We start from the raw sequence: 27942 nt of genomic DNA, 5'->3' as shown, positions 1-27942 counted from the left end.
GAGATCTCAAGCAGACAGTCGCGCAAGGGGCGGGGGGGTCACTGCATCCGCACGCCGGAAGCCGGATGAAACCCGCAGAGGAGGAGAAAGCTCCGATCCGGGGTGACCTGCGGGCGTCCTCACTGAGCTCCCGACGACACCGGCGGTATAGCCTGGGACACTAGACTAGGGAATGCCCGATAAGCAGGTGTTTAAGAGTTGTCAGGGTAGATAGCGTGAAGGTTGGGCATAATTGTCTGAGGGGCCTCAGATTTGAGCATCTATTGAGCACCTACTGTGTGCATAGGGAAATACTTAAATCGTGTCAAAAGCTCTTGGTGCTGAGGTCCTAGGCAGTCGGCTTAAAATTCTGGTCAGTTTCTGTGAAAGTGGTTGGTAGTAGGAGCAACAGAGGAAGGTTGGGTTTCCGAGGGAAGGAAGAACCATGTAAGACTCTCACATGATGGCAGAGCGCGCAGAGGAAAGGCCCGCTGAATGCTCTGGGGCAGAATGGTAGAACAAGATAGGGCTAAACACAAGGCGTCTTTTATAAAAAGGTGTCAGGCCTGGATTCGATTCCGCAGCATCGTGTTAGGAAGCTGATGTTGTAAAATGGTGTGTTAGAATGGGTTCAAGTGTGAGTGCCAAGTTGTGCGACCTTGGGCAAGTCATTCACCTCCCCCCATAACTTCTGAGAAGAGGAGACATTTTTAACTTCATCTTGGTGGTGTTTGAGGAGGAAGTTGAATTTAAGCAAACTAATTAATAATTTATTTATTTTTTCTCTACTGGGAATTGAATCTAGGACACCCCCGCATGCATGTTAAACACATTTTTTTTTTTTTTTTTTTTTTTTTACTACTGGACTGTATCTCCAGTTCGTTTTTCATTTTTAATTTGAGACAGGTTTTCACGAATTTGCTCAGACTGGCCTTGAACTTGCCATCCCAGTTCTGCCCAATAATTGGGATTACGAATGTACACTATACTATATCATGCCTAGGGGAAGCAAAACTCACTCACCCAGTTTTTGGGCACCAGAAAACATTAGGAACTAAACCAAAAGGTCCCACCTGGCTAGAAACATAACATGTTCTCTGCTCAGTGAGCTTTTCCTTACATGGGCACTCAAGAATTTTTTTTTTTAATGACTAAGCAGATCTTTCGGTGGTATTATTTTAGAACAGTAAAACCAGTTACAAACCCACTTAATTTAACAGGCAAATGGGATTGCTGAGGCTTACCCCCACCCACCTCCACTGGCTCTGCATGGCTCTTCCCCCACTGCCCTTCAGATCTTGAATTTGGCCTGTCGTATTCTAGGTGGAAGTTTTGTGAGTAAATCAAGGTTGATTGTTACGCTGTTGAGAGTTTGGCTGTCCTTCACTAATCAGTTGTATTTGGCTGGTGAAGATTTCTGATTTAAAACAGAAGGACCTGCAGTGGCACCTGTCGTGATGATGAGCTGTGTTTAGGCAGGCCTGTCATATCATAGTCATGTCTTTGAATGCTTTGCGTGTGTTCAGGGAGACTTCACCACTGAGTTACATGTGTAGCCAAGCCATAGATTTTTCTTTTTTCTTTTGTATATAGGATCTCTCCTGTAATCTAGGTGGCCTTCAACTTGAGATCCTCAGGCCTCAGCCTCTGGAGTCCTGGTATTATAGGCATATAGTATCCTGCTAGCCATATTATGTTTTTTGAGACAAGGTCTCTTGTAGCCCAGGATGGCCTCGAATTTTGTTATGTAGCGGAGGCTGACTTAGAACTCAGTTCCCTAGCCTCTACTTTCTTGGGATCACAAGTGGTAGGCATCACTGTTGGCTCTATTTATTTTAGGGAAATAAAACAAGGCTGAAAGTAAACAAATACGAAACTTCACTGTCTGATGGTTAACACTGATCGTTGGGATCAGAGCCACTGAGGAGACAAGCTTCAGGGCACACCTGCGAGGATTTAGCTTGAGTTTAGGTTAATTGAGGGAGGTCGACTCACCCTCAGATTGGCACTGTTTCCTCTGGTTGGGTCCTGGATTGAATAAAAAGAACAAAGCTAGTTGGACACCAGCATCCACTGTGTCTGGTTCTTGGGGTGTCTTGTGACCCTGCCTCCATCCTCTGCTGTGGACTGCACCCTTGAACCGTGAGTCAGAACAAACCTGTTCTCCCTGAAGTTGCCTCTGTCAGGGTATTTCCTCACAGCCACAGGAAAAGAGACTGAGACAATTGGAACTGCTCCTTTGACAATTCAGCCATCACAGGACAATTAATAACCACAGAAGGACAGTCTGACCAACTGTATTGGAATAAACTTGCTTTTTAATTTTTATGTGACTTCTATACATGGCAGTTCCAAAGAAAATGTGACTGGCAGGATGTGATGAAATGTACTTGTGGTCGCAGCCAGTTAAGGGGATGAGGCCAGGGAAGCCCTGAACTCCAACTCGGGAATGTGAACACCTAGCAGCCCCATCTCAAAAAGAAAAGTTTCCCACGGACTAAATGACATGGTGACATAAGATAGACAGCACCGCGTAGATTCCTGTCCTATGCTGGGCAGTGGTGGCGCACACCTTTAATCCCGGCACTTGGGAGGCAGAGGCAGGAGGATCTCTGAGTTCGAGGCCAGCCTGGGCTACAAGAGCTAGTTCCAGGACAGGCTCCAAAGTTACAGAGAAACCCTGTCTGGAAAAACAAAACAACAAAAGATTCCTGCCCCCCCCCCCCCAAAGAATCTGGAGCACTCGCCTCCTGCCTGCCAGGATCCCTAGTGGGGAGTAGGTGGAGAAAGAGAAATTGAATCTCATTATCCTCTAAATCTACCTAATCTACCTATCACTCTCAAATTGGAGAAGAAGAAGAAAAGTCACGGTGAGGAACAGTCAGGACTTCACAGACAAAAGTGACGGAACAAAGCGACGGCCTGGACTAGGAAGGAGGAGAGCCCCAAACGCAGGGTGCGAGCCTGGACTAGGAAGGAGAGCCCCAAACGCAGGGTGCGAGCCTGGACTAGGAAGGAGGAGAGCCCCAAACGCAGGGTGCGAGCCTGGACTAGGAAGGGGGAGAGCCCCAAACGCAGGGTGCGAGCCTGGACTAGGAAGGGGGAGAGCCCCAAACGCAGGGTGCGAGCCTGGACTAGGAAGGAGGAGAGCCCCAAACGCAGGGTGCGAGCCTGGACTAGGAAGGAGGAGAGCCCCAAACGCAGGGTGCGAGCCTGGACTAGGAAGGGGGAGAGCCCCAAACGCAGGGTGCGAGCCTGGACTAGGAAGGGGGAGAGCCCCAAACGCAGGGTGCGAGCCTGGACTAGGAAGGGGGAGAGCCCCAAACGCAGGGTGCGAGCCTGGACTAGGAAGGGGGAGAGCCCCAAACGCAGGGTGCGAGCCTGGACTAGGAAGGAAGGAGAGCCCCAAACGCAGTGTGCGAGCCTGGGTCCCGAGGCAGGCCATCCGCTGCCGTGTCTGGGCTGTTCGAGCACTAGATGTTAGGGGGCAGGAGGCTGCCTGTGCTGCTGATTCTGTCACTAATGGCACAGGATTTATGTTGTACAGAAACTTAACTGAAGGGTTTTTGAGTGAAACAGCATAATGGGATTTGCTTTAAGGGAAAGCCGGAAAGTATTTTATTCTTTTTATACTCTGATGAAGAGTATCCCAAAGGAAAGAATGAGTTTGAGATCAACTAGTTATTTCTGCCATCACTAGTGAGATTATCAGTATGTACATTAGAGAGTTTAAAGGAGTAGGATGTGTTTCTGCATTCATCATCCAACCTTACTGAATGTTACCAACACCAGACATTTAGTTTTTTCCCTTTGGGTCCTAGGTTTCAAGCCTAGGACCTCATACATGCCAGGCAAGTGCTCTACCACTAAGCTGTATCTCCAGTCCTAAACATGTCTTTTTTTACATGTATTATATGTATGAGTGTTTGCCTACATGTATGTGCATCAAGTGCATGTCTAGTGCCCAAGGAGGCCAGAAGAGGGTACTGGGTGCTCTGGAACTGGAGTTAGAAATAGTTGTGCGGCATCGTGTGGGTGTTCAGAAGGAAACCCATGTCCTGCGCAAGAGCAGCAAGTGCTCTTCACAGCCGAGCCATCTCTCCAGTCCTCACGCTCTGGCAGAAGGAGAGAACTGACTCTTGCAGATGGTCATTAACCAGCACATACATGTACACCACAGTTTATGTGAACCACCACATACATGTACACCACAGTCTACGTGCCCCACCCCACTAAGAACAAAAATGTAAAACAACAAAATAACCTCAAACCCGTGAGGAAAAGAAAGCTTGTTAGTAATTCAGTCACTGAGAAGGTGCATCTCTGGGGCACCCTGGCACACACACTCAGAACACAAACACGAAAGAACCTTTGAAAAATTGGTTGTATTACAATTGAAGAGGTTTTTTTTGTTGTTGTTGTTGTTTTTGGCTTTTTGAGACAGTTTCTCTGTGTAGCCCTGGCTGTCTTGTCCTACAGAACTCACTCTGTAGACCAGGCTGGTCTCGAATCCAGAGATCCACCTGCCTCTCTGCCTCCCGAGTACTGGGATTAAAGTTGTACACCATCGTGCCCAGCTAAACAGTTGTTTAAAACTTTTAAATTTATTTTGCGTGGGTGTCAGGGCTGTGTGTATGCCACGGCACACGTGGAGATCAAAGGGTAACTTCTGGAAGTCATGTGGGTCCTGGAGATAAACTCAGGTCAATAAACTTGGCATCAGAAGCCTTTACCGGTACATGGAGGCATCTTGCTGGTCCAAGCGGTTAAGTTTTTAGTCTGTTCTGTGATTTTTGGGATCCCATCCTGGTTGTACATGTTGGACAAGTGCTTTACTGCTGAGCTGTTTGTCCGGTCCTGGGCTAGTGTTTTTCATTTATAGCTTGGTTAACTGCCTGATTCTGGAGGAGCGTGAATTGGGGTTGTTGTTGTCTGTTTGTTTTTAATCAAGCCTTAGTAGAATGCTTAATCCTGATGGTGTGAAGACACATGTCTCAGAATTATCCATGACAAAGGATGAACTTGATCCTATTAGCTAAGAATTCTAATTGGACTTAGTTACTATTTTTCTCCATATGTTTACACGAGGAAGCAAACTGACAGGAGAGTATTATATGGTATTTTTAGATTCTGTTCCTTTTAGTTCATGGGTATTGGTGTTTTGCCTTTGTATGTCTGTACACCACATGCATGTAGTGCCTGAGAGAGAAGAGGGTGTCAGATCCCCAGTACTGGAGTTGTGAGCTGCCCTGTGGGTGCTGGAAACTGAAAGCAGCCAATGCTCTTAACCACTGTGCAATCTCTCTAGCTCTTTTTAGATTCTAAATATGACTTTTTCTCTCCATTCAGAAGCACAAATGGAGTTTTAAATTTTTCTTTCCTTGGTTTTCTGAGACAGGGTTTCTCTGTGTAACAGCCCTAGCTATCCTGGAACGTGCTTTATGGACTAGGCTGACTTTGAACTCAAGAGTTTAAAAATTTTTTAATTGAATACTTCATATTTTTCTAATTTTTTTTAATAATTACAGGATTTATTTCCTACAGAAGTCTTGTGAGGCTCCTGCACAGATAGAGCGATGATTATACAGAGAGTAGTATTGAACTCCCGACCTGGTATGTATCGTCTGTGACAAATGAGCAGTCCTGGTCTCTGTGATCATTCCTGGAAATAGAAGAATAAAAATTGACATGATATCTGTGTGATAAACTAAGGTAGTAAAGTAAATTAAGATTAGTAAATTTCAGATCTTTAAGTTTGAGGCTAGAATGAGTTCTAGGATAGCCAGTCCTACACAGAGAAACCCTATCTCAAAAAAATAAATAAATAAATAAAAAAGAAAAGAAAGAAAAAGACTAGTAAATGTGTTAGATAAAACCTTTTAGACAATGTCATATTCAGTTTTCAGATGTTAACTTTTCTCCTTTTTTAAATATTTATTTAACTTTATTTTATATGCATTTGGTATGAAGTTGTCAGATTCCCTGGAACTGGAGTCACAGACAGTGGTCAGCTGCCATGTGGGTGCTGGGAATTGAACCTGGGTCCTCTGGAAGAGGAGTTAGCACTCTCAATCTCTGAGCCATCTCTCCAGCCCCAGATGTTAACTTTTCAAGGCCATCTGAATCATGGAAAGTTATATTGAAAGTGTCTAATTTTGGATTTTTCCTTGTGGTTGGTGTGACTGATTATTTACATTGGCTTTTCTGTTTTACGTGACATACACCATCTTCTGTCAATACTGATATCTCCCTTGGTCATAGAAACTTAGGTGTAGCAGTAATCCAAGTGTGGGCCCACTCTTTTGTGGTTCTGTCTTATTGCCTACTTACCATATTTTCTGCCCTCGGTTTTAGTGTAGTGAATAGTTAGCCTGAGACCTTTACATTGGATCCCACCTTGGAAATCCAATGGTTCTTGAGAAGAAGTTTGCTATTATTAAACATAATTCAAGATGAATACACTTCAGTGATGTTAGCGTCTGCTTAAACATTTTATTTATTTATTTGTTTGTTTTGGTCGGTTAGTTTTTTGAGACAGGGTTTCTCTGTGTAACAGTCCTGGCTGTCTTGGAACTCACTCTGTAGACCAGGCTGGCCTTGAATTCACAGGGATTCTGCCTCTGCCTCCCTGAATGCTGGGATTAAAGGTGTGTGCCACCACTGCCCGACTTTAAGCATTTTTCTTATACCTCAAGTTTTCTAATTACCTTATCTTTAAGACTTTAAAAAGCAAAATAGTAAATGCTCATGTAAGCCTCTGTTTGTGTCTTAAAATGAGGATGGAAAGATTACCTAACTTTTTTTGGCTTTTCTATTACTTTATAAATTTTAACTCCATAATTAAAGGTTGAGTTCAATTTTTTGAGGATTTATTTTTTTTTTTTTTTTTTTTTTTTTTTTTTTTTTTTTTTTTTTTTTTTTGGTTTTTCGAGACAGGGTTTCTCTGCGGCTTTGGAGCCTGTCCTGGAACTAGCTCTTGTAGACCAGGCTGGTCTCGAACTCACAGAGATCCAGGGTTTTGCTCCCATATGTATCTATGCACCCTGTGCATGCAGTGCCCATGGAGGCCAGAAGAGGGCATTGGAAACCCTGGGACTGGAGTTCCAGATGCATGTTAGCAACTGTGTGGGTGTTGGGAATCGGACCCCAGACCTCTGGAAGATCAGCAGATGCTCTTAACCACTGAGCCATCTCTCCAAGTCATCCTGTGTCCCACCCTTAGCTCCCAGCTTCCTGTCCTAACTTCCTCCCATTTTTTTTTTTTTTTTTTTTTTTGGTTTTTCGAGACAGGGTTTCTCTGTGGCTTTGGAGCCTGTCCTGGAACTAGCTCTTGTAGACCAGGCTGGTCTCGAACTCACAGAGATCCGCCTGCCTCTGCCTCCCTAGTGCTGGGATTAAAGGCGTGCGCCACCGCTGCCCGGCCTTCCTCCCATTTTTTAAAGAGAAGGTCTCACTGTGTAGCCCTGGATGGCCTGGAACTCACCAGGCTGGCCTCAGATTCAGAATCCACAGCCTCTGTCTTCTGAGTGCTGAGATTAAAAGTGTGCACCACCACCCAGCTACACAAGAGAATGGGATTTTTCATTTTCAGAGTCTTCCTACTTTGAAACAGAACACATTATATACCTATAATCATTTTTTAAAAACAAAATTAGTTTACAAGAGTATTTCTGAACTTAAATTCAAGAGTGATGGGAACTATTTGAAAATTTATGCTGAGCTACCCTTGTTTGAATTAGAAGGGAGTACTTTAAATCCTAGGGTAACATTTAGAAAATGTTATGAGAAAGTAACTTTTCCTAGGCATGGTGCTGTGCACCTTTAGTCCCAGCATGGGATGCAGAGGCAAGTGGATCTCTCTGAGCTGGAGAACTCAGCCAAGGCTACGTAGTGAGACTATCTAGGGGAGAAAAAGCAATGTTTTAACTTCGTATTTTTGCTTGAAAATATAGGGAAAAATGGAAATCCAGTGGCAGAGAACTTCAGGATGGAAGAAGTCAGTTTAGCAGATAATATCAGTGAAGGACAAGTTCAGGTTAGAACTCTCTACCTCTCTGTGGATCCTTACATGGTAAGAAGCGGGGTGTTGTAACTGATGAAAATAATTCTGGTCTTATGTTTTAGTGTTGTTGCATCAGAATTTTATTGTGCTTATTTGAGAAATGATGTGTTTTTTTCTGGTCTCTTGAAACAGCGTTTCTCAGTGTAGTCTTCTAGTTCTCTTGAACTCAGAGATCCACCTGCTTCTGCCTCCCGTTTGCTGGGAGTAAAGGCGCCACCACCGCCCGTCTTACCACTCATTAACACTATGGACATAAACTTGGCGTGAAGAAGTATCTCATTGTGGGTTATTTCCATTTTTCTTAATGATTAATTTTGAGCATATTTCCATGTGATTATTGGCCACTTCTATGTCTTTGAAGAAATATCTACCTAGAATACACGAACATCTTAAACTTGAATTATTTGGGGCTGAAGAGATGGTTCAGAGCAATTACTGTTCTCGCAGAGGACCCAGGTTCTACATGGTATCTCACAGCTGTCTGTAACTTTAATTATAGGGGGTCCAAGTCCCTCTTCTGACAGGAAAAATATTCATTCACATTAAAAAGTAACAATAAATTTGATTAAAAATACAGAAAAATGTCTCGTTTCATGGAAAATTTAAAAATGATCTGTATTATTGAGTTATAGTCTTTGTTTTCTAAATATAAACCCTGGTACCCCATACTGTTCTGTAAGAAATATCTCCTAGCCAGGACAACCAGGACTGTTACACAAAGAAACGCTGTTCTGAAAAACAAATAAAAAATAATATCTCCTGTTTTATGGATTCTTTACACTCTGTTGCAATGACAATATACTTCTTGTATGTTGTTCATTTTGATAAAGTATAGTTTACTACTTTTTCTTTTTGTCATATACGTTTGATCTCATATTTAAGGCATTGCTTCACCCAACACTATGAAGATTTAACCCTAACTTTTCTTCTAAGAGGTCTATAGTTTTAGCTGTAAAATTATATGTGTGGTCCATTTTGAGTTAATATTTGTATGTGTTATGAGAAAGAGGTCTGTATTATAGTTCTCTGAGGAGACAGAAACTGTGGGAGACAGATGCAGTTATAGAGGCATAGATAGAGGAGAGGGGATTTGTTAGGCAATTAGCTAACACAATTATGGAGACTGAAAAGTCCACTACAAAAGCAGGGAGGCCTTGGCTCAGTCCAAGTCTGAAGGAGACTTGAAAACCAGGGAAACATATAATGAAAGTCTTACTCCGAGGCCAAAGGCCTGGGAGCCTGCTGCACTTGTCCCTTGGAAATGTGAATCCCAGAGACCAAAGGCCAAAGAACAGCTCTGAAGTCTAAGGGCAGAGGAAAGACGTCCACTCCAGAGAAGGAGTGGATTCTTCCATATTCTAGGTGGTTTTGTTTCTTTCACGCAGCCCCTGACTAGATGGTGCCTTGTGGGCAGATATGGTCCACTGAGCCCACCAGTTCATATGTAGGCCTCAGAAAACATCCTTACAGATATCAGATATGCTCAAAGACATCGCTTAAGTTAAGTAAGCATCTCAGTCTAGTAAGACAGACATCTAAAATCAATTCTCTTTCTTCCCCTTCCTTCCTTCCTTCTTCTCTTCTTTTCTTTTTTGTAGTATTGGGAATGAGCCTATGTCTTTGATGTTAGGCAAGTATATTGAACTACAACCCCACTGACACCCCAGATGAATGAATCATCACAGGGTCCAGCTTCAGTTACACAGTTATGTAGCATGGACAATAAAAATACCCAGAGGTAGATATTGGGGTTCATCCTGAAGATCAGAAAATCAACACAGCCAAGCCACTAGAGAGCTCTTAACACTATGAAATCTTCAGACTGAAAGAGAGTTCTTGTCTCATCCTACTTTATACTCCTCTCTACTGCTGGGATTAAAGGTGTGACTACCACTGCCTGGCCTGTATGGCTGACTAGTGTGGCTGCTTTGCACTGATCTTCAGGCAGCCTTTATTTATTAAAACACAAATAATAAACTGGGCAGTGGTGGCGCACACCTTTAGTCCCAGCACTTGGGAGGCAGAGACGGGGATCTCTGAGTTTGAGGCCAGCCTGGTCTACAAGAGCTAGTTCCAGGACAGACTCCAAAGCCACAGAGAAACTCTGTCTCAAAAACACAAAAACAAATAATATCGCACTATACAGTTATGTAGGTGTCATTTGTTGAAAAGACTGCACTTTGCTACTGATACTTTGTTGAAAATCTGCTGTGAGCTGGGGGGGGGGGGGTTCTCACACCTGCACCCCAGCACTGGGAAAGCTGACTGTGAGCTGGGGGGTGTCTCACACCTGCACCCCAGCACTGGGAAAGCTGACCATGAGCTGGGGGATGTCTCACACCTGAACCCCAACACTGGGAAAGCTGACTGTGAGCTGAGGGGGTGTCTCACACCTGCACCCCAGCACTGCGAAAGCTGTGAGCTGAGGGGGTGTCTCACACCTGCACCCCAGCACTGCGAAAGCTGACTGTGAGCTGGGAGGGGTGTCTCACACCTGCACCCCAGCACTGGGAAAGCTGACTGTGAGCTGGGGGGTGTCTCACACCTGAACCCCAGCACTGGGAAAGCTGAGGCAGGAAGGTCACTGCAAGTTTGATGCTAGCCTGAATTACAGTGAGACTAAAAAATAAATAAATCGTAAATCAGTTAACTATTAGAGCATTTACTTCTAGATTCAAACCTTATTCCATTAATATGTGTGTTTATTCAAATGTGCCTTGTTACCTTGATTATTATGACTACAGTGAGTTTGGAAAATAGCAAGCATGAATATTCCAATTCTGTTTTTGTTTGTTTTTGTTGTAGTTGAAAGGTTTGTTTGTTTGGTACTTTTTTGTCAGTTTTGTTTTTGTTTTTGGTTTGGTTTTTCAAGACAGGATTTTACTCTTTAGCTCTGGTTGTCCTGGAACTCACTTTGTAGACCAGGCTAGCCTTGAACTCGCAGATCTCCACCTGCCTCTGCCTCCTGAGTGCTGGGACTAAAGGCGTGTGCTACCACTGCCTGGCTTAAAATGTTTTATTATATTATTTGTGTATGTATGTATGAGTTGGCCAGAAGACAACTTGAAAGAGTCTATTCTCTCCTTTTACCATTTGAGTCCTGGGAACCAATCTTAGGTTGCTAGACTTCGTAGCAAGCACCTTCACCTGCTGAGCCATCCCACCAGCCTTATAAAATAAATGGGTCATCTCCCCTTCCATCTTTGAGTCTGTAAACAATTGTATTAATTATACCCACTGAACCGTCTCTCCAGCCACCCTATGTGCTCTGTTTACGTGTGGGGACCAGAGCACAGCTGTGCAGCTAGTTCTCTCCTCCCACCTTCATGTAGGTTCAGGGATCAAACTCGGAGTGACTGGCTGATAAGCAAGCCTCCAGGATTTGCCCCTAGCTCCCCCCCCCCCAACAAGTGCTGAGGTTGCAAAGACACACTGCTGCATCCAACAATGAATCTTTAAAACTTCCAAAAGGAAAAGATGGGCCCTAGGTGGTTCCCTTAATGAATTCTACTCATTTAAAAAATTTTAAAGGGCTGGAGAGATGGCTCAGAGGTTAAGAGCATTGCCTGCTCTTCCAAAGGCCCTGAGTTCAATTCCCAACAACCACATGGTGGCTCACAACCATCTGTAATGGGGTCTGGTGCCCTCTTCTGGCCTGCAGGCAGACACATAGACAGAATATTGTATACACAATAAATAAATAAATAAATATTTAAAAAAAATTTTTAAAGATGACATTTATGTGTTTGTATTTTTGTGCACACTTGCATGTGCACATACATGACTGCCATGGCTCACAGGTGGAGGACAGAGGACAACTGTGAGTTGGTTCTTTCCTTCTGTCACGTGGGTCCTGGAGACTGAACTCAGGCTGTCAGACCGGCTTGGTGGCAGGTGCCTTTACCTGCTAACTGTCTCAAAGGTCTTACTGATGTGCCTTTTTTATGCCAGTACCACACTGTTTTGATTTCCATACTCTAATTTAGAACAGATCTAAATTTATTTATTTATTTTCAGTTGTGCTTCTTTACTGGTAAGAGCTAGTAGGTATATGGTTTCCCCAATTTTTGCAGATTAAAAAAAAAGAGGGGTATAGCGCAAGAGAGACTTAACCTGCTTTTCTTTCATTGGGTAAATTGAACGTCCCTTAATGAAGGCTTTCTTCTCCCCAGCGCTGTAAGATGAATGAGGACACTGGCACTGATTACTTAGCGCCCTGGCAGCTGTCTCAGGTGGTTGATGGTGGAGGTATTGGAATTGTAGAAGAGAGCAAGCACATACATTTGGCTAAAGGCGATTTTGTGACTTCTTTTTATTGGCCCTGGCAAACCAAAGCCATTCTAGATGGGAATGGCCTTGAAAAGGTGACGTATAATATAAAACTTTCTGAGTTTTCTTCCTTTATTCTCATGTCTACACTCATATACACTCATATTACTTTGTTAGGGAGGGCTAACATTGGATTAGGTCCCCAACTCTCTGACCTCACTTAGTATCACCTTAAAGGTGCAGTATACGTACAGGGATGGGCATAGAGATCTGACAGAGGAAGCTGGGTGTGGACACTAGTCAGTTTTTAGCTCTGACTTCTTGGCTTAAAACTGTGATTTCAGTATTGCTTAAAATGGACTTTTTTTTGGGGGGGGGGGGTTTCGAGACAGGGTTTCTCTGTAGCTTTGAAGCCTGTCCTGTAGACCAGGCTGGCCTTGAACTCACAGAGATCCACCTGCCTCTGCCTCCCAAGTGCTGGGATTAAAGGTGTGTGTCACCATCGTCTGGCTAAAATGTACATCTTTTATTTTAGGTAGACCCACAACTTGTGGATGGACATCTTTCATATTTTCTTGGAGCTATAGGTATGCCTGGTCTGACTTCCTTGATTGGGGTACAGGAGAAAGGTCACATATCTGCTGGATCCAATCAGACAATGGTTGTCAGTGGAGCAGCAGGTGCCTGTGGATCTTTGGCTGGGCAGGTAAAGTCTCCAAAAATTACTTGACTTTTCTAAGATAGAAGGCATAAGCAGATCACAGAATCCATGTGTATAATATATAAAACTGAGGGCTGGTGGAGGGAGGGGAGAGACAGGGAGGGGAGCAGAGAAAAATGTAGAGCTCAATAAAAATCAATAAAAAAAAAACTGAGGGCTGATGACATACATCAATTGGTAGAGTGCTTGTCTACCATGCTTGTAGCTCTGGGTTTGATCCCTAGCACTACATAAAACAGGTATGGTGACACCTGTAATCTCAGCACTTACAAAGCAGAGGAAGAAGATCAGAAGTTCAAGGCTATCCTCTGTTACTTAGTGAGTTCAAGCCCAGCCTGGACTACATAAAAGTTTGTCACAAAAAGTAACTAATTTTAGAGTTAGCCATTTGTAAGTTCCTGTGATACGGCAAATAACCGCATACCTAAGCACATGCAACCAACACTGATTAAACTTAATTAAAGACAAAGTGGGAGGGGCCTGTTATGGTGAAGGAAGAATTCAGAGGAACGAGAAAGGTGAGAGAGGGAATGTGGCCGACTGTAACCAAACTATAGGATACACATATATGAACTTGTCAAGGATAAAAATGATCTTAACTAAAAAGATTTGTTATTTTTTGATGTGTTTGTGCGAGCACATGCATGTATGTTCGAGTGTCAGATCCCTTGGGACTAGAGTTACAAGTGGTTGTGAGCCTCCTGATATTGCTGTTTCAAACCAAACCCAGGTCTTCTATAAGAGTAGTAAGTGCTTTTAGCCACTGAGCCATCTCTCCAGACTTCTTTAAAATTTTGATTATGTCATTATTTTGTACATTGTTGGCAGAAATGGTATTATTACCTGTTTAGATTCTGTTAATAACAATATGAAAAAAGGGGGCTGGAGAGATAGCTCAGTGGTTAAGAGCATTGCCTGCTCTTCCAAAGGTCCTGAGTTCAATTCCTGGCAACCACATGGTGGCTCATGACCATCTGTAAAGAGGTCTGGTGCCCTCTTCTGGCCTTCAGACATACATGCAGACAGAATATTGTATACATAATAAATAAATAAATATTAAGAAAGTATGAAAAAAACAGGTTTTTGTGTCTCTTTCTCTTAACTAAAATAGATGTGGCAAATGTTAGAGTAGTTCTGTCATCTACATAGGGATGGAAATCATACAAATCTGTAATTCCTTGAAATAAAAGACAAGCAGGGAGTACAGAGATGGCCCAGTGACTAAGAGTACTCACTGTACTTGCAGAAAACCCAGGTCAGTTCTAAGCACCAGAGTGGCTTAGAACTCTCTAACTGCAGGTCAGTGCTGCCTTCTGGCTTACTGGGCACCAGGCATGCACATAATACACATACATACATGCAGCCATGTGAAGATATATACATCTTCACAAAATATGATGACGAGGGGTGTTGGGTTGTAGCTCAGTGCTTTGAGCCCTTGCTAAGCATGCATGAAGCACTATGTTCAGTTGCCTGCACCAAACAACAATATAAAATCAAACTCTTATTTTAGAGAAATTAATAAGAATTCTACATCCTCAAGAAGGTTATTTATTAATGTATATTTCAAAATGGAGTCACTTGTCTCCCTGGCTGACCTCAAACTTACTATGTAGCTTAGACCAGCTTTGAATTCCTATTCTTCCTACCTCCACCTTCCAAGTGCTGATATTGCAGAAAGCTATTGAATTGTAGGTATGTAATAAATGTTTTGAGAGAACTGTACAAAGTTCAATATTTTATAAATAGTAGCAATATTAGTTAGTTATCTCTTTGCTGTAATAAAATGCCTGCCCAGGATGGAGGATTTTCACAGTTCCTGGCTCCGGGTCATGTTGCATCAGCACTCAAGACACAGAAAGCAGCGAATGCTGCACACACCTTGCTCTCTCCTGTGTATTCAGTGAGGTGCCCTACATCCAGTGGGTCTTCCCTTTCAGTTAACCTAATCTGGATAAGTCTTCATAGACGTTCCTAGAGGTCTGCTTTCATGGTGGTGATTCTAGATATTGTCAAGATGACAGTCGATATCAGCCATCACAGTAGCTGTGGTGGTTTAAATGAGAAATGCCCCCTTAGTCTCCATTATTTGAACACTTGTCATCCAGATAGATGGTGGTGCTGTCTGGGGAGGGTACAGCCTTGCTGGAGGAAGTATGTCTGTCACTAGGGGTGGGCTTTGAGAGTTCAAGGCGTCATCCTACTTCTGTTTGCTCTTTCTTCTTCCTGCTTGTGGCTGAAGATGTGATGTTTCCTGCTTCTGCCACCATGCCCGCTGCTTGCTGCATTGCTTCCCTTGGGAAATGTAAACCCAAATAATCTCTCTCTCTTTAGTTGCTTTTGGTTATGGTGTTTTATCTTAGCAATAGAAAGTAACTGATACAGTAGCTTTTATAGTATGGGAAACAATGTATTTTAGCTATTGTTTGTGTTCTCCACAGCCCTGAAAATTATTGAATTTTAAGAGTGATAGCTTGGGTCTGATTACTTATTTTAAAAATTACATTATTCTGACCTGACAGTGTCACTGAAAAAAAAATTACATTAAAGTTGTAAGTTTTAAATTACATTTTGTTTGGTTTTGGTCTTTTTTTTTAAGGATTACATTATCTGTTCTCAGTCTCTTTGGTTTTAATTTTTTTCTCTTTTCATTTTTTTTCGAAACATAATCTCTTTATGTAGCCTAGGCTGTTATGGAACTTGCTATATAGAACAGGCTGGCCTTGAACTCATAGAGACACTTGCCTCTGTTTCTCGAGTACTGGGATCTAAGGCGTGTGCCACCACATTTTAAATGTTTTAGTCTAAAGCACTGTAATCAAACCTAAATTGTGATGAGTGCTGTCTTAGGGTGAATCTGGATGTGATGGAACATGAGGATCAAAAGTCACTCGGGGAGGAAAGGGTCTATTCTTATACTTCCAGGGAACAGTTCATCACTGGGGGAAGTCATGGCAGGAACTCAAACAGCAGGAACCCAGAGACTGGAGCTGAGGCAGGGACCGCAGAGGACTACTAGACTGCCTTTTTAATCAACTCCAGATCCACCAGCCCAGGGGTAGCACCACCCACAATGGACTGGGCCCTCCAATTTCAAACACTAAAGAAATGCCACTACAGGCTGACCTACAGTCAGATTTTATGGAGGCATTTTCTCAGTTGAAGTTCCCACCTCTCAGATGATGCTAGCTTTTGTCAAGTTGACATGAAAATTAGCTGGGGCAAATATTCTCTAGTACTTGAAATATATTGTGTTCTTCGACATTTTTATGTTTGTGTGAATATAAAGCCATTTAATTTTCAAACACTTCCTCCCTAGATTGGCCACCTGCTTGGCTGTTCCAGAGTGGTGGGAATTTGTGGAACACATGAGAAATGCCTCTTTTTGACTTCAGAACTGGGGTTTGATGCTGCAATTAACTATAAAAAAGGGAATGTGGCGGCACAGCTCCGAGAGTCGTGCCCAGCTGGAGTGGATGTCTACTTTGACAACGTTGGTGGTGACATTAGTGATACGGTGATAAGTCAGGTGGTTTGCTGGTTTCTTTCCGTTACAAATCTGATACTGTATTTTATTCATTGTGATATTTTTGCTTGATACTGAGGGAAGCTATAAAAGTGTAGTGTTCATTTTGACAACTCCATGATTATTGTGTTTAAGTTATACAGAAGATCTTGATACTTGCTTTCATTTGATTGCACATTTGTGTTCTGAATTTCAGTTCCTGCCTTGTGATATATTTTCACCTTCAGTTTACTTTTGTGTGATGGAGGAGGGTCATCTGTCTATGTGTTACTTTCATTGGTTAATAAAGAAATTGCCTTGGCCCTTTGATAGGACAGAAAATTAGGTAGGCGGAGTAAACAGAACAGAATGCTGGGAAGAAGGCAATGAGGCAGTCACCATGCCTCTCCTCTCTGAGACAGACGCAGGTTAAGATCTTTCCCTGTAAGCCACCATCTCGTGGTGCTACACAGATTATTAGAAATGGGTTAGTCAAGATGTGAGAGTTAGCTAATAAGAGCCTACAGATAACGGGCCAGGCAGTGTTTAAATAAATACAGTTTCCGTGTAATTATTCTGGGGTGTAAAGCTAGCTGTGCAGAGCCAGGCGGCGGGAAGCAGCCTGCGGCTCCCACTACATTTGTGAAAAATTAAGAGTTACACTGGAATACTGAGATTCTGTCTAGTCTCTCACCAACCACCAGTCACCTAACAGCCATAACCCCTGAGTTGGGTAGGGAGATGGTTTTCATAGATTATCGATATTATATATTTTTATTGACAATGTGGTAAAACATCAACAGTTGATAATAAAAATAAATAGATCTTGACTATATGTAAAATTACTTGCAGTTGAGATTATATTATTTAAATCTAAAAAAATACATGATCGGGTTGGAGAGATGGTTCAGTGGTTAAGAACTGGCCCCTCTGGCCTCAGCAGAGACCTGCACTTATGCGGATGTGTCAGTTGTGAGGTGTCCACCAGAGAAGACTACTTGGGCATGGGTTTAAGCCAATAGAAAGTCTTTATTAGCCGGCCAGTGTTTGGGTCCCAGTGTAGCCCCGAGCCTTTCTCAGGGTGAGCTTTTAAGCACAAAAACCATATGCTGGGTTGACATACTTCAGGTAACAAGAACAGTTAATTAGAAGCAGAACTACAAAAGCCAAAAAGCAAGGTTAATACATTTAGACTTTTCCAGAACTATGGACTTTTTGGATTGGACTTTTGTTTTGGCAGGCGGGGCTGTCTACGTGCTGAGTTTAACAGCCTGAATGTTACTTCCATCATGGAGTCAGCTAAGGTCTGGGGACCTGTTACAATACCTATACGTATTTACAGACCCACACGTATACATATAAAAAATACACTTCAAAAAAATAGACATACGAGCCAGGCGGTGGTGACGCACACCAAGCACTCGATAGACAGAGGCAGATGAATCTCTGTGAGTTCGAGGCCAGCCTGATCTACAAGAGCTAGTTTTTCCAAGATAGTCTCCAAAGCTGCAGAAAAACCCTGTCTCGAAAACCAAAATCAACCAACCAAACAAATAAATAAAATGAACATAGTACAAAAGAGCAGCAAGGTCACTGGCAACTAATGTAATTCTTTTGGTGATCACCAAACTTTTATTCTACATTCCTTCAGAGTGGACTTAATAAAATGTGTAGGGGCTAGAGAGATGGCTCAGCACTTAGAGTACTTACAGCTCTGTGGATAACTGAGTTTGGAACCTGGCACCTACATCAGGCAGCTGAAAACCATCTGTAACTCCAGATCCAGGGAGATTGAAGGCCCTCTCCTGGCCTCCACAGGCACCTGCATGCATGTGGTGAATATAAAATTTATGGAGGCATGTGCATGCGCATATGCACATACACAAATAAATAAAAAGCACTTCTACATAGGTAAATCTTCAAAATAAATGAATCTAATTGAAAAAAGTTTAAGTGTGGTGGTTAAATAGCTTTCATTGATGTATCCTAAATCCATCAATAGGAAGGTGGCTGAGGGTGTAACTGTCAGTGTTTCTCTGTGCAGATGAATCAGAACAGCCACATCATCCTGTGTGGTCAAATTTCTCAGTACAATAAGGATGTGCCTTACCCTCCTCCACTGTCCCCTGCTACAGAAGCAATCCAGAAGGAAAGAAACATCACAAGGTGTGTGCACGACCTTTCCCTTACTACTCTGTCACAGGGGCTGGGGCTGTGGAGCTGAATTTCATATGTGGGAAATGTATTCATTTATAGTTTTTTTCCTTATTAAATATAATTGAAAAGTTTTTTATTTTTTTGTTTTTGTTTTTTGTTTTTGTTTTTTGTTTTTGATTTTCGAGACAGGGTTTCACAGCCCTAGCTGTCCTGGAACTCACTCTGTAGAGCAGGCTGACCTCAAAGTCACAGAGATCCGCCTGCCTCTGCCTCCCAAGTGCTGGGATTAAAGGCGTGCACCATCACCGCCTGACTGAAAAGTATGTATTTAAAGAGGTTCAATAATTAAATTTTGGTTAACTGTTTCTCAGAAAATAGATACTTGGCTTTGATTGGATGACATCATGTGAGGCTAGGAAAGAATGTTATCTATAAATGAAAAATCACAATGCTGTTGCCAGGGTTATAGATGATAAACAGATATAAACAAAGTTTGGTGTACTTATTTATCCCTTCACTACACCTGAAGCTGTATCTGACCAGACTCAGCATGGTTATAGGCTAATTTAAAGGCAAACAGGGATTACCAATTTGAAAGATTTGATTGTGTTCATTTGTTTTTGTTTTCAAAACAGGTTTCTCTGTTTAATAGCTCTGACTATTCTAGAACATTCTTTATAGACCAGACTGGCCTTGAACTCACAGAGATGTGCTTGCCTCTGCCTCCCACTAAAGGCCTGCACCACCACTGCCCTTGGGTTCTCACTCTTGAAATATTCTCTAATCGTTATTCTTTCATTCTGTTTACAGAGAGAGATTTACCGTGCTAAACTATAAAGATAAGTTTCAGCCTGGACTTCTCCAGCTGAGTCAGTGGTTTAAAGAAGGAAAGCTAAAGGTAAACCCTCTTTTGTTTTTTGAAACCAGGTCTCCTGTGGCCCAGGCTGGGTTTGAACTTGACAATTACCTTGAACCCTTAACCCCCTATCTCTTTGCTTTATTGGTGCTAGAATTCTAGGCATGCTCTACCATGCCCAATTTATGTGGTGCTAGGCTTGAACCCAAAACTAACCAAGTACTCTACCAACTGAGTCACATCCCCAGTCCAAATTTCTATTAACTATAAAAGTATATTTCTTTTATTCATTTGGCATACTTTTTTTAAAATTTACTATAGCGAACATTGGTTTCATTACAAAAGATTCCTACAAAAGATTGGCTAAAGGATTGGCTCAGTGGTTAAGAGCACATTGCTCTTGCAGAGAACCCAAGTTTGTTTTCCAACTTGTATGTCACGCTGCTCACAATTGACTGCAACTGCAGCTCCAGGGCTCTGTGACCCTCTCTGAACGGCCTAAGTAACTGTGCTCACACGCACATACTCCACAGAGACACACACGTAGACACATAGTTTAAAAGTTAATCTCTGAATAAAATTTCCTCCCAGATGACCACAATCATCTGATTGAGAAACACTGTTATTAGCTCTATGCAATATTTTGTTAAGCTCAAGACTGTAGAGGCCGCTGTGATTAAGAACTCTTGCTACTTTTGCAGAGGACCCGATTTGGTTCTCAGCACTCACATGGCTGCTACAAGTTGTCCATAACTCCAGTTCCAGGGGATCCAGTAACCTCTTCTGGCCTCCTAGGGCACCAAGCACACCGTGGTGCATACATGTACATACATATATGCATACAGGCAAAACACAGATAAAAATAAAGCTAAACAATTACTAAGCTTTATTCTCCATAGATTAGTTACAAAGTTAATAGGTATGTCTCCTGAGATCTAAATTTGTAATGTTCATTAATTTAACAAGTATTTGTGGAACTGTACTTAGGAATTCTGATTTCTTTTTTTCATGCTATTTCTGGATGTTCTGTCTACAGAAATGTTTGTATATCACTTGCCTGCCCTGGTTCTCACAGAGGTCTGAAGAGAGTGTCAGATACCCTGGAACTGGAGTTACAAGTGGTTGTGAGCTGCCATCAGGGTGCTGGGAATTGAACTGGGTCCTCTGGAAGAATAGCCAGTGCTTTTAACCACTGATCGCATCCATCCTCCAGCCCTAGAAATTGTGCTTTTTTCCTTTTTTTCCCCAATAATTTATTTTTTATTTCATGTGCATTTGTGTTTTGCCTACATGTATGTCTGTGTGAAGGTGTCAGATCCCTTAAAAGTGAAGTTACAGTTTTATGAGCTTTATAAGTTACATGAGCTGCCATGTGGGTGCTGGGAATTGAATCTGGGTCCTCTGAAAGAGCAGCCAGTGCTCTTAACTGATGAGCCATCTCTCTAGTCCCAAAAATTGTGCTCTCTTAAAAGTCACATAAGCACATACCAGAATGCTCTGTGGATATTTTTTTTAATGAGAATTGGTTAAATTTTATGTAACTAGAATGAGTTAATACCACATTTTAGAAAGTACAGAAAGCAGTTGTAAACTCAGTAGTACAATTACGTTACTTCAGCTTTATATAATCTATTTCCTTATAATTTTTATAGATTTAAGTAAATATCCTTTTAATATTCTTTCCTTTATGGTTATTCTGATTTTAGTTGTTAGGCAAAATTAGAAGTTTTTTGTTTTGTTTTGTTTTCAAGACAGTTCTCTGTGTAGCTTAGCTGTCCTGGAACTCACTCTGTAGACCAGGCTGGTCTTGAGAGATCCACCTGTTTCTGCCACCTGCCTAAGAACCAGGATTAAGAGCATGTGCCACCACCGCCTGAAATTAGAAATTATTTATCTGGTATCCAGAAAAGATATTCTTGAAACCTGAAAATGAAGGCAAACTTGTATATGTGTACACTTAGATAATTTTTTCCTAGAGGGTGTATGTGGACTGAGGGTGTAACTTGGTAGAGTGTTTGCTTAGCCTGCACGAAGCCTAGTCCACCCCAGGAGGGGGAAAAAACAAAACAAAACTGCGTGTAGTGGCAAGGCCTGTCATCCCAGTACTTGGAAGGTGGGGGCAGGAGAGGTTCATAAATTCAAAATCACTTCCAGCTAAGTTGCCTGGCTAGTTCGTTTAAGATCAGATGGGGATGAAAGTTGGGGGTGGGGGCAGCAGTGAGATGGCTCGGGGAATATGGACAGTTGCTGCCTAGTGGATGAACTGAGTTTGGTCCGCAGAACCCATGTGGTAGAAAAGTAGAAAGAACTGAGCTGGGCATGGTAGCTTATGCCTTTAAACCAGTCAGTAGGCGAGCCTCGTCTACAGAATGAGTACCAGTTGTCCTCTGAGTTCCACATGCATGCTACGACATGTGCATTCACCCACAAAACAAATAAATGTATAAAAAAATTTTAAAGCAATCAGAGAACAGGAATATAGGATTAGGATTTTACTGAAAAATGGTGGCTACCCATTTTTCTACCATATGCAAAATCCTAAATTGCATTGTTTCCTTTTATGGAAACCATTAACTCTAAATCTAACTATTTTTGATTTACAGATCAAAGAGACCGTGATAAATGGATTGGGAAACATGGGAGGTAAGACGAGTGGAAATCTCTTCTACATGTGTGCTCAATGCATGTATTGATTTTCTTCTACATGTGTGCTCAATGCATGTATTGATTTTCTTTTAGTGCTACTTTCAGGTATCTTTTCTTTTTATGTTCTAGAGAATGAACCTATGGCCTCTTTCATGCTAAACACACTTTACCACTGTGCTAAACCCTAGCTCCCCACCCCTTTTCTTCTTCGTGGAGACACTGCAGAGCTGTGTTAACTGAAAGACTGTGCTTTTGTTTATGCGGTGATGGAACCTTGTGCATGCTAGCCTTGTGCATAGAGCTAAGGCTGAGCTATGTCTTCTTTCCTTGGCTTTGTTTTGTTTCTCTTTTTTTACAGAAAGAATGGGGATGGAGCAGAGCTTTTCTGAGTCTGGGTCTTGTGTAGCCCTGGTTGGCTTTGAATTTGATAGGTGGCTGAGGCTGACCTTAAATTCTTGACCTCCCAAGTGTTAGAATTACAAGAATTTGCCACCACACCCATCGTATTTATTGCTGAGGCTGAGGATGTAGGCTAGTTGGTAGAGAGTTTATCCACCATAAATGATATATAAATCATGCCTATTAGCAACTGCTGTAACCCCAGAACTCAGATGGTAGAGGCAATACAATCAACTTAAGGTCATTCTCAGCTAATGAAACTGTTTCAAATATAAATAAAAATAAAAATAAATAAAATAAACTGGGTGGTGGTGGTGTACGCCTTTAATCCAAGCACTCAGGAGGCAGAGGCAAGTGGATCTCTGTGAGTTTGAGACCAGCCTGGTCTACAGAGTGAGTTCCAGGACAGCCAAAGCTACACAGAGAGAAACCCTGTCTTGAAAAACAAAGAAACAAACAAATAAATAAAAGTTAACTCTTCCCTGAGAAACTGTCCTATATATGTAGGTTTCCTTACATATTGCAATCAAATACCCTTAGGGTTCACTTTAGTGATATTTAGTATGTATATAAGTTACTTTTTCATTACCTGAAACAAAATCTTAGGAATTATTTTGCTCCTGATTTTAGAGGGTTCAGTTCATGATCACTTGGCGCCATACACTTGGGTAGGGCATATCATCCTGGTAGTGGGGGTACATGAAGGTGACAGAAGACAGGAAGGGCCTAACTCTGCTGACTACTTTCTCCAGCTAAGCTCCACTTCATGAAGTTTCCAGAACCTCCTAAAAACGTACCACTAGCTGAGGACCATGCACTTCATGGATACACTATCAGAGTTCCTTCTGTATGTAATAGTTAAAAAATCATGGAGAGAGCAGGGCAGTGGTGGCACATGCCTTTAATCCCAGTACTTGGGAGGCAGAGGCAGGTGGGTCTCTGTGAGTTCGAGGCCAGCCTGATCTACAAGAGCTAGTGCCAGGACAGGTGCCAGAGCTACACAGAGAAACCCTGTCTTGAGAAACAAAAAACACACCAAAACAAAACAAAAAAAAAACACACAAAAATTATGAAGAGATGACTCGTTGGTTAAAAGCACTTGTTGCTCTTTCAGAGGATCCGGGTTCAGATCCTGACACCTACATGGCAGTTCATAACCAGTTCTAGGTGATCCAGAGCCCTCTTTGGGTCTCTATTGGCACCACACACATGTTGTACAGTTACATAATACGTGCAGGCAAAACACTCATACAAATAAAATAAGTCTTTTGTGTGTGTGTCTTGCCTGCATGCATGTTTGTACACCACATGCATGCCTGGTGTTCATGGAATTCATAAGAGTGTTGGATCCCCTACAGCTGGTGCTGGAATAGGGATGGTTGTGAGCCACCACATGAGTGCTGGGAACTGAGCCTGTTTCCTCTGCAAGAGCAACAAGCACCTCAGCCACTAAGCCGTCTCCCCAGCCCCAGATTTTTATACACACACACACACACACACACACACACACACACACACACACACACACACACGAGACAGTGTATCTATGTGTTTTGTTCTGGAACTCACCCTGCAGACCAGGCTACCCCCAAACTCACAGAGATCCGCCTGCCTCTGCCTCCTGAGTGCTGGGATTAAAGGCATGCACCACCACCACCTGACCCAGTGATTTTTCTTTTTAGATTTATTTTTTTGTCAAGGCAGTGGTGGCACATACCTTTAATCTCAGCATTCAGGAGGCAGAGGCAGTGGATCTCTGTGAGGTCAAGGCCATCCTGATCTACAGAGAGAAACCCTGTCTCAAAACAACAACAACAAAAAACCAAATAAACAAAAGGCAGAAAAATCACTTAAGAAATTATTCAAGGGCTGGAGAGATGGCTTAGAGGTTAAGAGCACTAACTGCTCTTCCAGAGGTCCTGAGTTCAATTCCCAGCAACCACATGGTGGCTCACAGCCATCTGTAGAGTGAGATCTGGTGCCCTCTTCTGGCCAGCAAGCATACAGACAGACAGAACACTGTATACATAATAAATAAATTAAATCTTTAAAAAAAAAGAAAGAAATTATTGAAACTAATTTTATGTGTTAGACCGCTAACAAACATAGAGCAAAATTTCTCTTTTCAGACGACCTATTCTTTTCTTTCAGTTGCGTTCCAGTCCATGATGACCGGAGGCAACATAGGGAAGCAGATCGTCTGCATTTCAGAAGATTTTTCTCTGTAGTCTGCGTATCTTCATCAAGGAAGCCCTACATTTCCTATTGTGCACAAAGATTCTTAAAATACATTTAAAAAATAATCTTACAGTACAGATAGTTCTTGATTTAAGTGTAATTGTAATATTTTTAGTTACATAACCTCATTTTCAATATCATATATTAACTATATATCTAACATGTGATTGTTAGCCATAATACAATGTGGGTTGTGACCCCCTTTGGAGTTACTATCAGATATCCTGCATATCGGATATTTACATTACAATTCATAACAGTAGCAAAATTAGTTATGAAATTGCAATGAAATAATTTTATGGTTGTGGTCCCCACAACGTGAGGAACTGTGTTAAAGGTCGCAGCATCAGGAAGGGTGAGAAGCACTGCCACAATAGATTTGGTATCATCTGTTTTTCTCTATTTTATTTTCGAGACAGGCTTTCAAATACGAAGTCCACACTGGCCTTGTACTTGTGATTCTTGTGGCCTGTCTCCTGAGTGCTGGGATCACAGGCATGGACCACTATACCTGACTTATTTTCCTTGTAATAATAACTAGTAATAATAATTATTTTGGAGATGGGTCTGTTAGTGTAGCTCAGGCTGGACTGATTCCTCAGGTTCCCCACTGCCAATTATCTCTGGGGTTCCAGGCATGTGTTACTCACTATACTCAGCTAATTTTGTTTGTTAAAACTCATGTTACATATATTTGTATCAAATATTTAAAAACTCCTGGATAGTTAATACAACTGTTAATGGATCATATGTAGACATATCTTTAAGTTATTTTTAAAACTGAATACTCTAATTCTGTGGTCAGAAGCAGTTAACATCTGTTGAACTGGGGAAATTTTTAACATTATTCTTAAAGTGAGAGTATTAGGATTGAGCTGGGATTTCCATATTTCACATGGAAGAGAGACTTTAAAAGTCTCTATATACCTATGTGTCTTGTCTGTCTGTACACCACATGCATGCCCGATTCCTGCAGAGGCAGAATAGGGCACTGGATCCCTTGGCACTGGAGAGTTTTGAGCCACCATGTAGGTGCTGGGTTTTTGAATGCAGGTCCTCTGGTAGAGCAGCTGCTGAGCTATCTCTCCAGACTGCCCAAAGAGAGACTTTTAATGGTATAAGCACGTAGTGGCAGCATTGGGAGTATCAGACTGAGGAACAGTCTTAGGGGTTGAAGAGAAGTTTTGGGTTGGGAGTGTTATGAAAAGATAAATAACGTCAGTTGAGTTGATGAGAAGCTCAATAGACCAGATTTATACCCAGAAGGCTTGTGTTCTCCCAAATTACTGACTATGTAGCAAGCCTAACAAAAGCTTGTGTTTACTTTAGGAATATTTTTTTGAGACAGTCTGTTAAGTAGCTTGCTATGTAATTCAGGCTGCCCTGGAATTTACAGATCTCTAGCTGCCTGTCTGCCTCTGGAGTGCTAGTGTTAAAGGCCTGTACTTTGGGAAACTTTGGAGGGCAAGTAGATATACTTGGAATTTTATTGATTAAAGTGGGTTGGGGGAGCAATCAGGGCAGAACGTTGTTTAGTATTCTAGGAGCCTTAATTCCCAATAGCAACCCCCACTCCCAACTCGCCCCAAGTAAAAAAAAGCTTCAGAAAATGATGGTGGTGGTGGTGGTGGCATATGCCTTTAAGCCCAGCACTCAACAGGTAGAGGCAGGCGGATCTCTGTGAGTTCAAGGCCAGCCTGGTCTACAAGAGCTAGTTCCAGGACAGGCTCCAAAAGCTACAGAGAAACCCTGTCTCAAAAACAACAACAACAACAAAAAAAAAGCTTCAGAAAATGATAGGACAAAGTAAACTAACCAATGGTTGTAGACATGAATATTCCACATATATTGATGTTTTATTAATTGTAACTCAACCTTTAGAAAAGTAAAATTGGAGATGTTTTCTAAGTGTGATTTAATATACTTTTTTTACACAGCCAATGTATTTTATAGGTGACACTTGCAATAAATATATTCAAACTGTATTAGTATCACTCAATCCAGTTTTGCATCGGTCTAACCTTGTTTTACATACTTGCTCTGGACAAGTTTTTCTTTCTGGAGGGTTCTTCATTTCTTCATATGTTGGTAACTCCCAAATCTACTTTGTTTTTTGTTTTGTTTGGGTTGGGTTTTTTGGGACAGGGTTTCTCTGTGTAATATCCCTTAGCTGTCCTGGAACTAGCTCTTGTAGACCAAGCTGGCCTCGAACTCACAGAGATCTGCCTGCCTCTGCTGGGAATACAGGTGTGTGCCACCACCACTCGGTTTGTTTAATTTACTTAAACTTTAGGATTTTAGCTCCTAGTAAAGATTTTCTTGCCATCCCAAGGTTTCTTTTCAGATGCTATGTAGCCCAGTTGTCCTTATCACAGAAATCCTCAAATGGGTTTATAGCCATGCTTCCCAGTGCCCAGCATGGACTGTGTACCAAGGAATTATTTCCACCTGGATGGCCTGGAATACTTTGTTTTGTACCCAATCTACTAATCCCTAGCTTGTTTAGGCTCCTACTTTATCTCTAAACATGAAAATAAACGCCTTAAGAGAACATTAATTCTCATGGGCACTGCCTTTAATCCCCCACTCTTCGTACCACATCATGGTTTTTTTCTTGTTATTTTGGTTTTGACAGGGTCTCACTGTATTGTCCTAGGTGGCCCGGAACTCCCAGTGCTGGGAGCGCTGGGATTGATTACAGGACTGTGCTACCAAGCCAGGTCTTTACATTTCACGTAGTCAAACTCAAAAGTTCCATCAAGTACTATTATTCACCATGGAACTTAGGTATTTTAGCCCTCAGTCAGGACAGCCAAGATTATTAGCTGTATACGTGCCTAAATTCATACCCAGTCCAATGGACAATGCAGGTCTTGATTGTGCAGATCCCTCCTTGGGTCTCTTCATGGAGAGTTTTGGTGTTTCTCGTTAACTGTCAACTCCGCAGCTGCGGGGAAAGCTGCACACCCACCAACGGCGGCACACAGCCACCTAGCGGGAAGGCGGTGACGTCACGGCTAGAAGGCACTGACCTGGTTTCAGACTTCGGGACCCGAGAGTCCTGGAGGGCAGGGGGCGGGGTGCTGCGGTTCCACCGGCCGGAGCCCAGT

At 42.2% G+C, this 27942-nt stretch overlaps 1 protein-coding gene across 10 annotated transcripts; it reads left to right on the top strand.

Moving 5' to 3' along the window:
* Ptgr2 (prostaglandin reductase 2) lies at positions 1 to 26817 on the top strand. 10 transcript variants are annotated; one of them, XM_038336595.2, is made up of 10 exons: positions 1 to 145; positions 5508 to 5592; positions 7932 to 8050; positions 12214 to 12405; positions 12846 to 13016; positions 16351 to 16524; positions 18581 to 18702; positions 19504 to 19591; positions 22153 to 22192; positions 24746 to 26817. In XM_038336595.2, the coding sequence occupies exons 2-10, from the start codon at positions 5556 to 5558 to the stop codon at positions 24820 to 24822; spliced, it is 1020 nt and encodes a 339-aa protein (XP_038192523.1). In that variant the 5' UTR covers positions 1 to 145; positions 5508 to 5555; the 3' UTR covers positions 24823 to 26817. The 10 variants fall into 10 exon arrangements, with proteins under 10 accessions (XP_038192523.1, XP_038192522.1, XP_038192516.1 ...); XM_038336594.2 differs by having other exon boundaries at positions 16351 to 16548; XM_038336588.2 differs by having other exon boundaries at positions 16351 to 16560.
* Positions 26818 to 27942: the final 1125 nt, after the last annotated feature.

Source organism: Arvicola amphibius, chromosome 7 (genome assembly GCF_903992535.2).
Source record: "Arvicola amphibius chromosome 7, mArvAmp1.2, whole genome shotgun sequence".
In the NCBI taxonomy this organism is placed as follows: Eukaryota; Metazoa; Chordata; class Mammalia; order Rodentia; family Cricetidae; genus Arvicola; species Arvicola amphibius.
The sequence above is the reverse complement of the archived record's forward strand: the minus strand, read 5'-3'. Positions and strand labels throughout refer to the sequence as shown.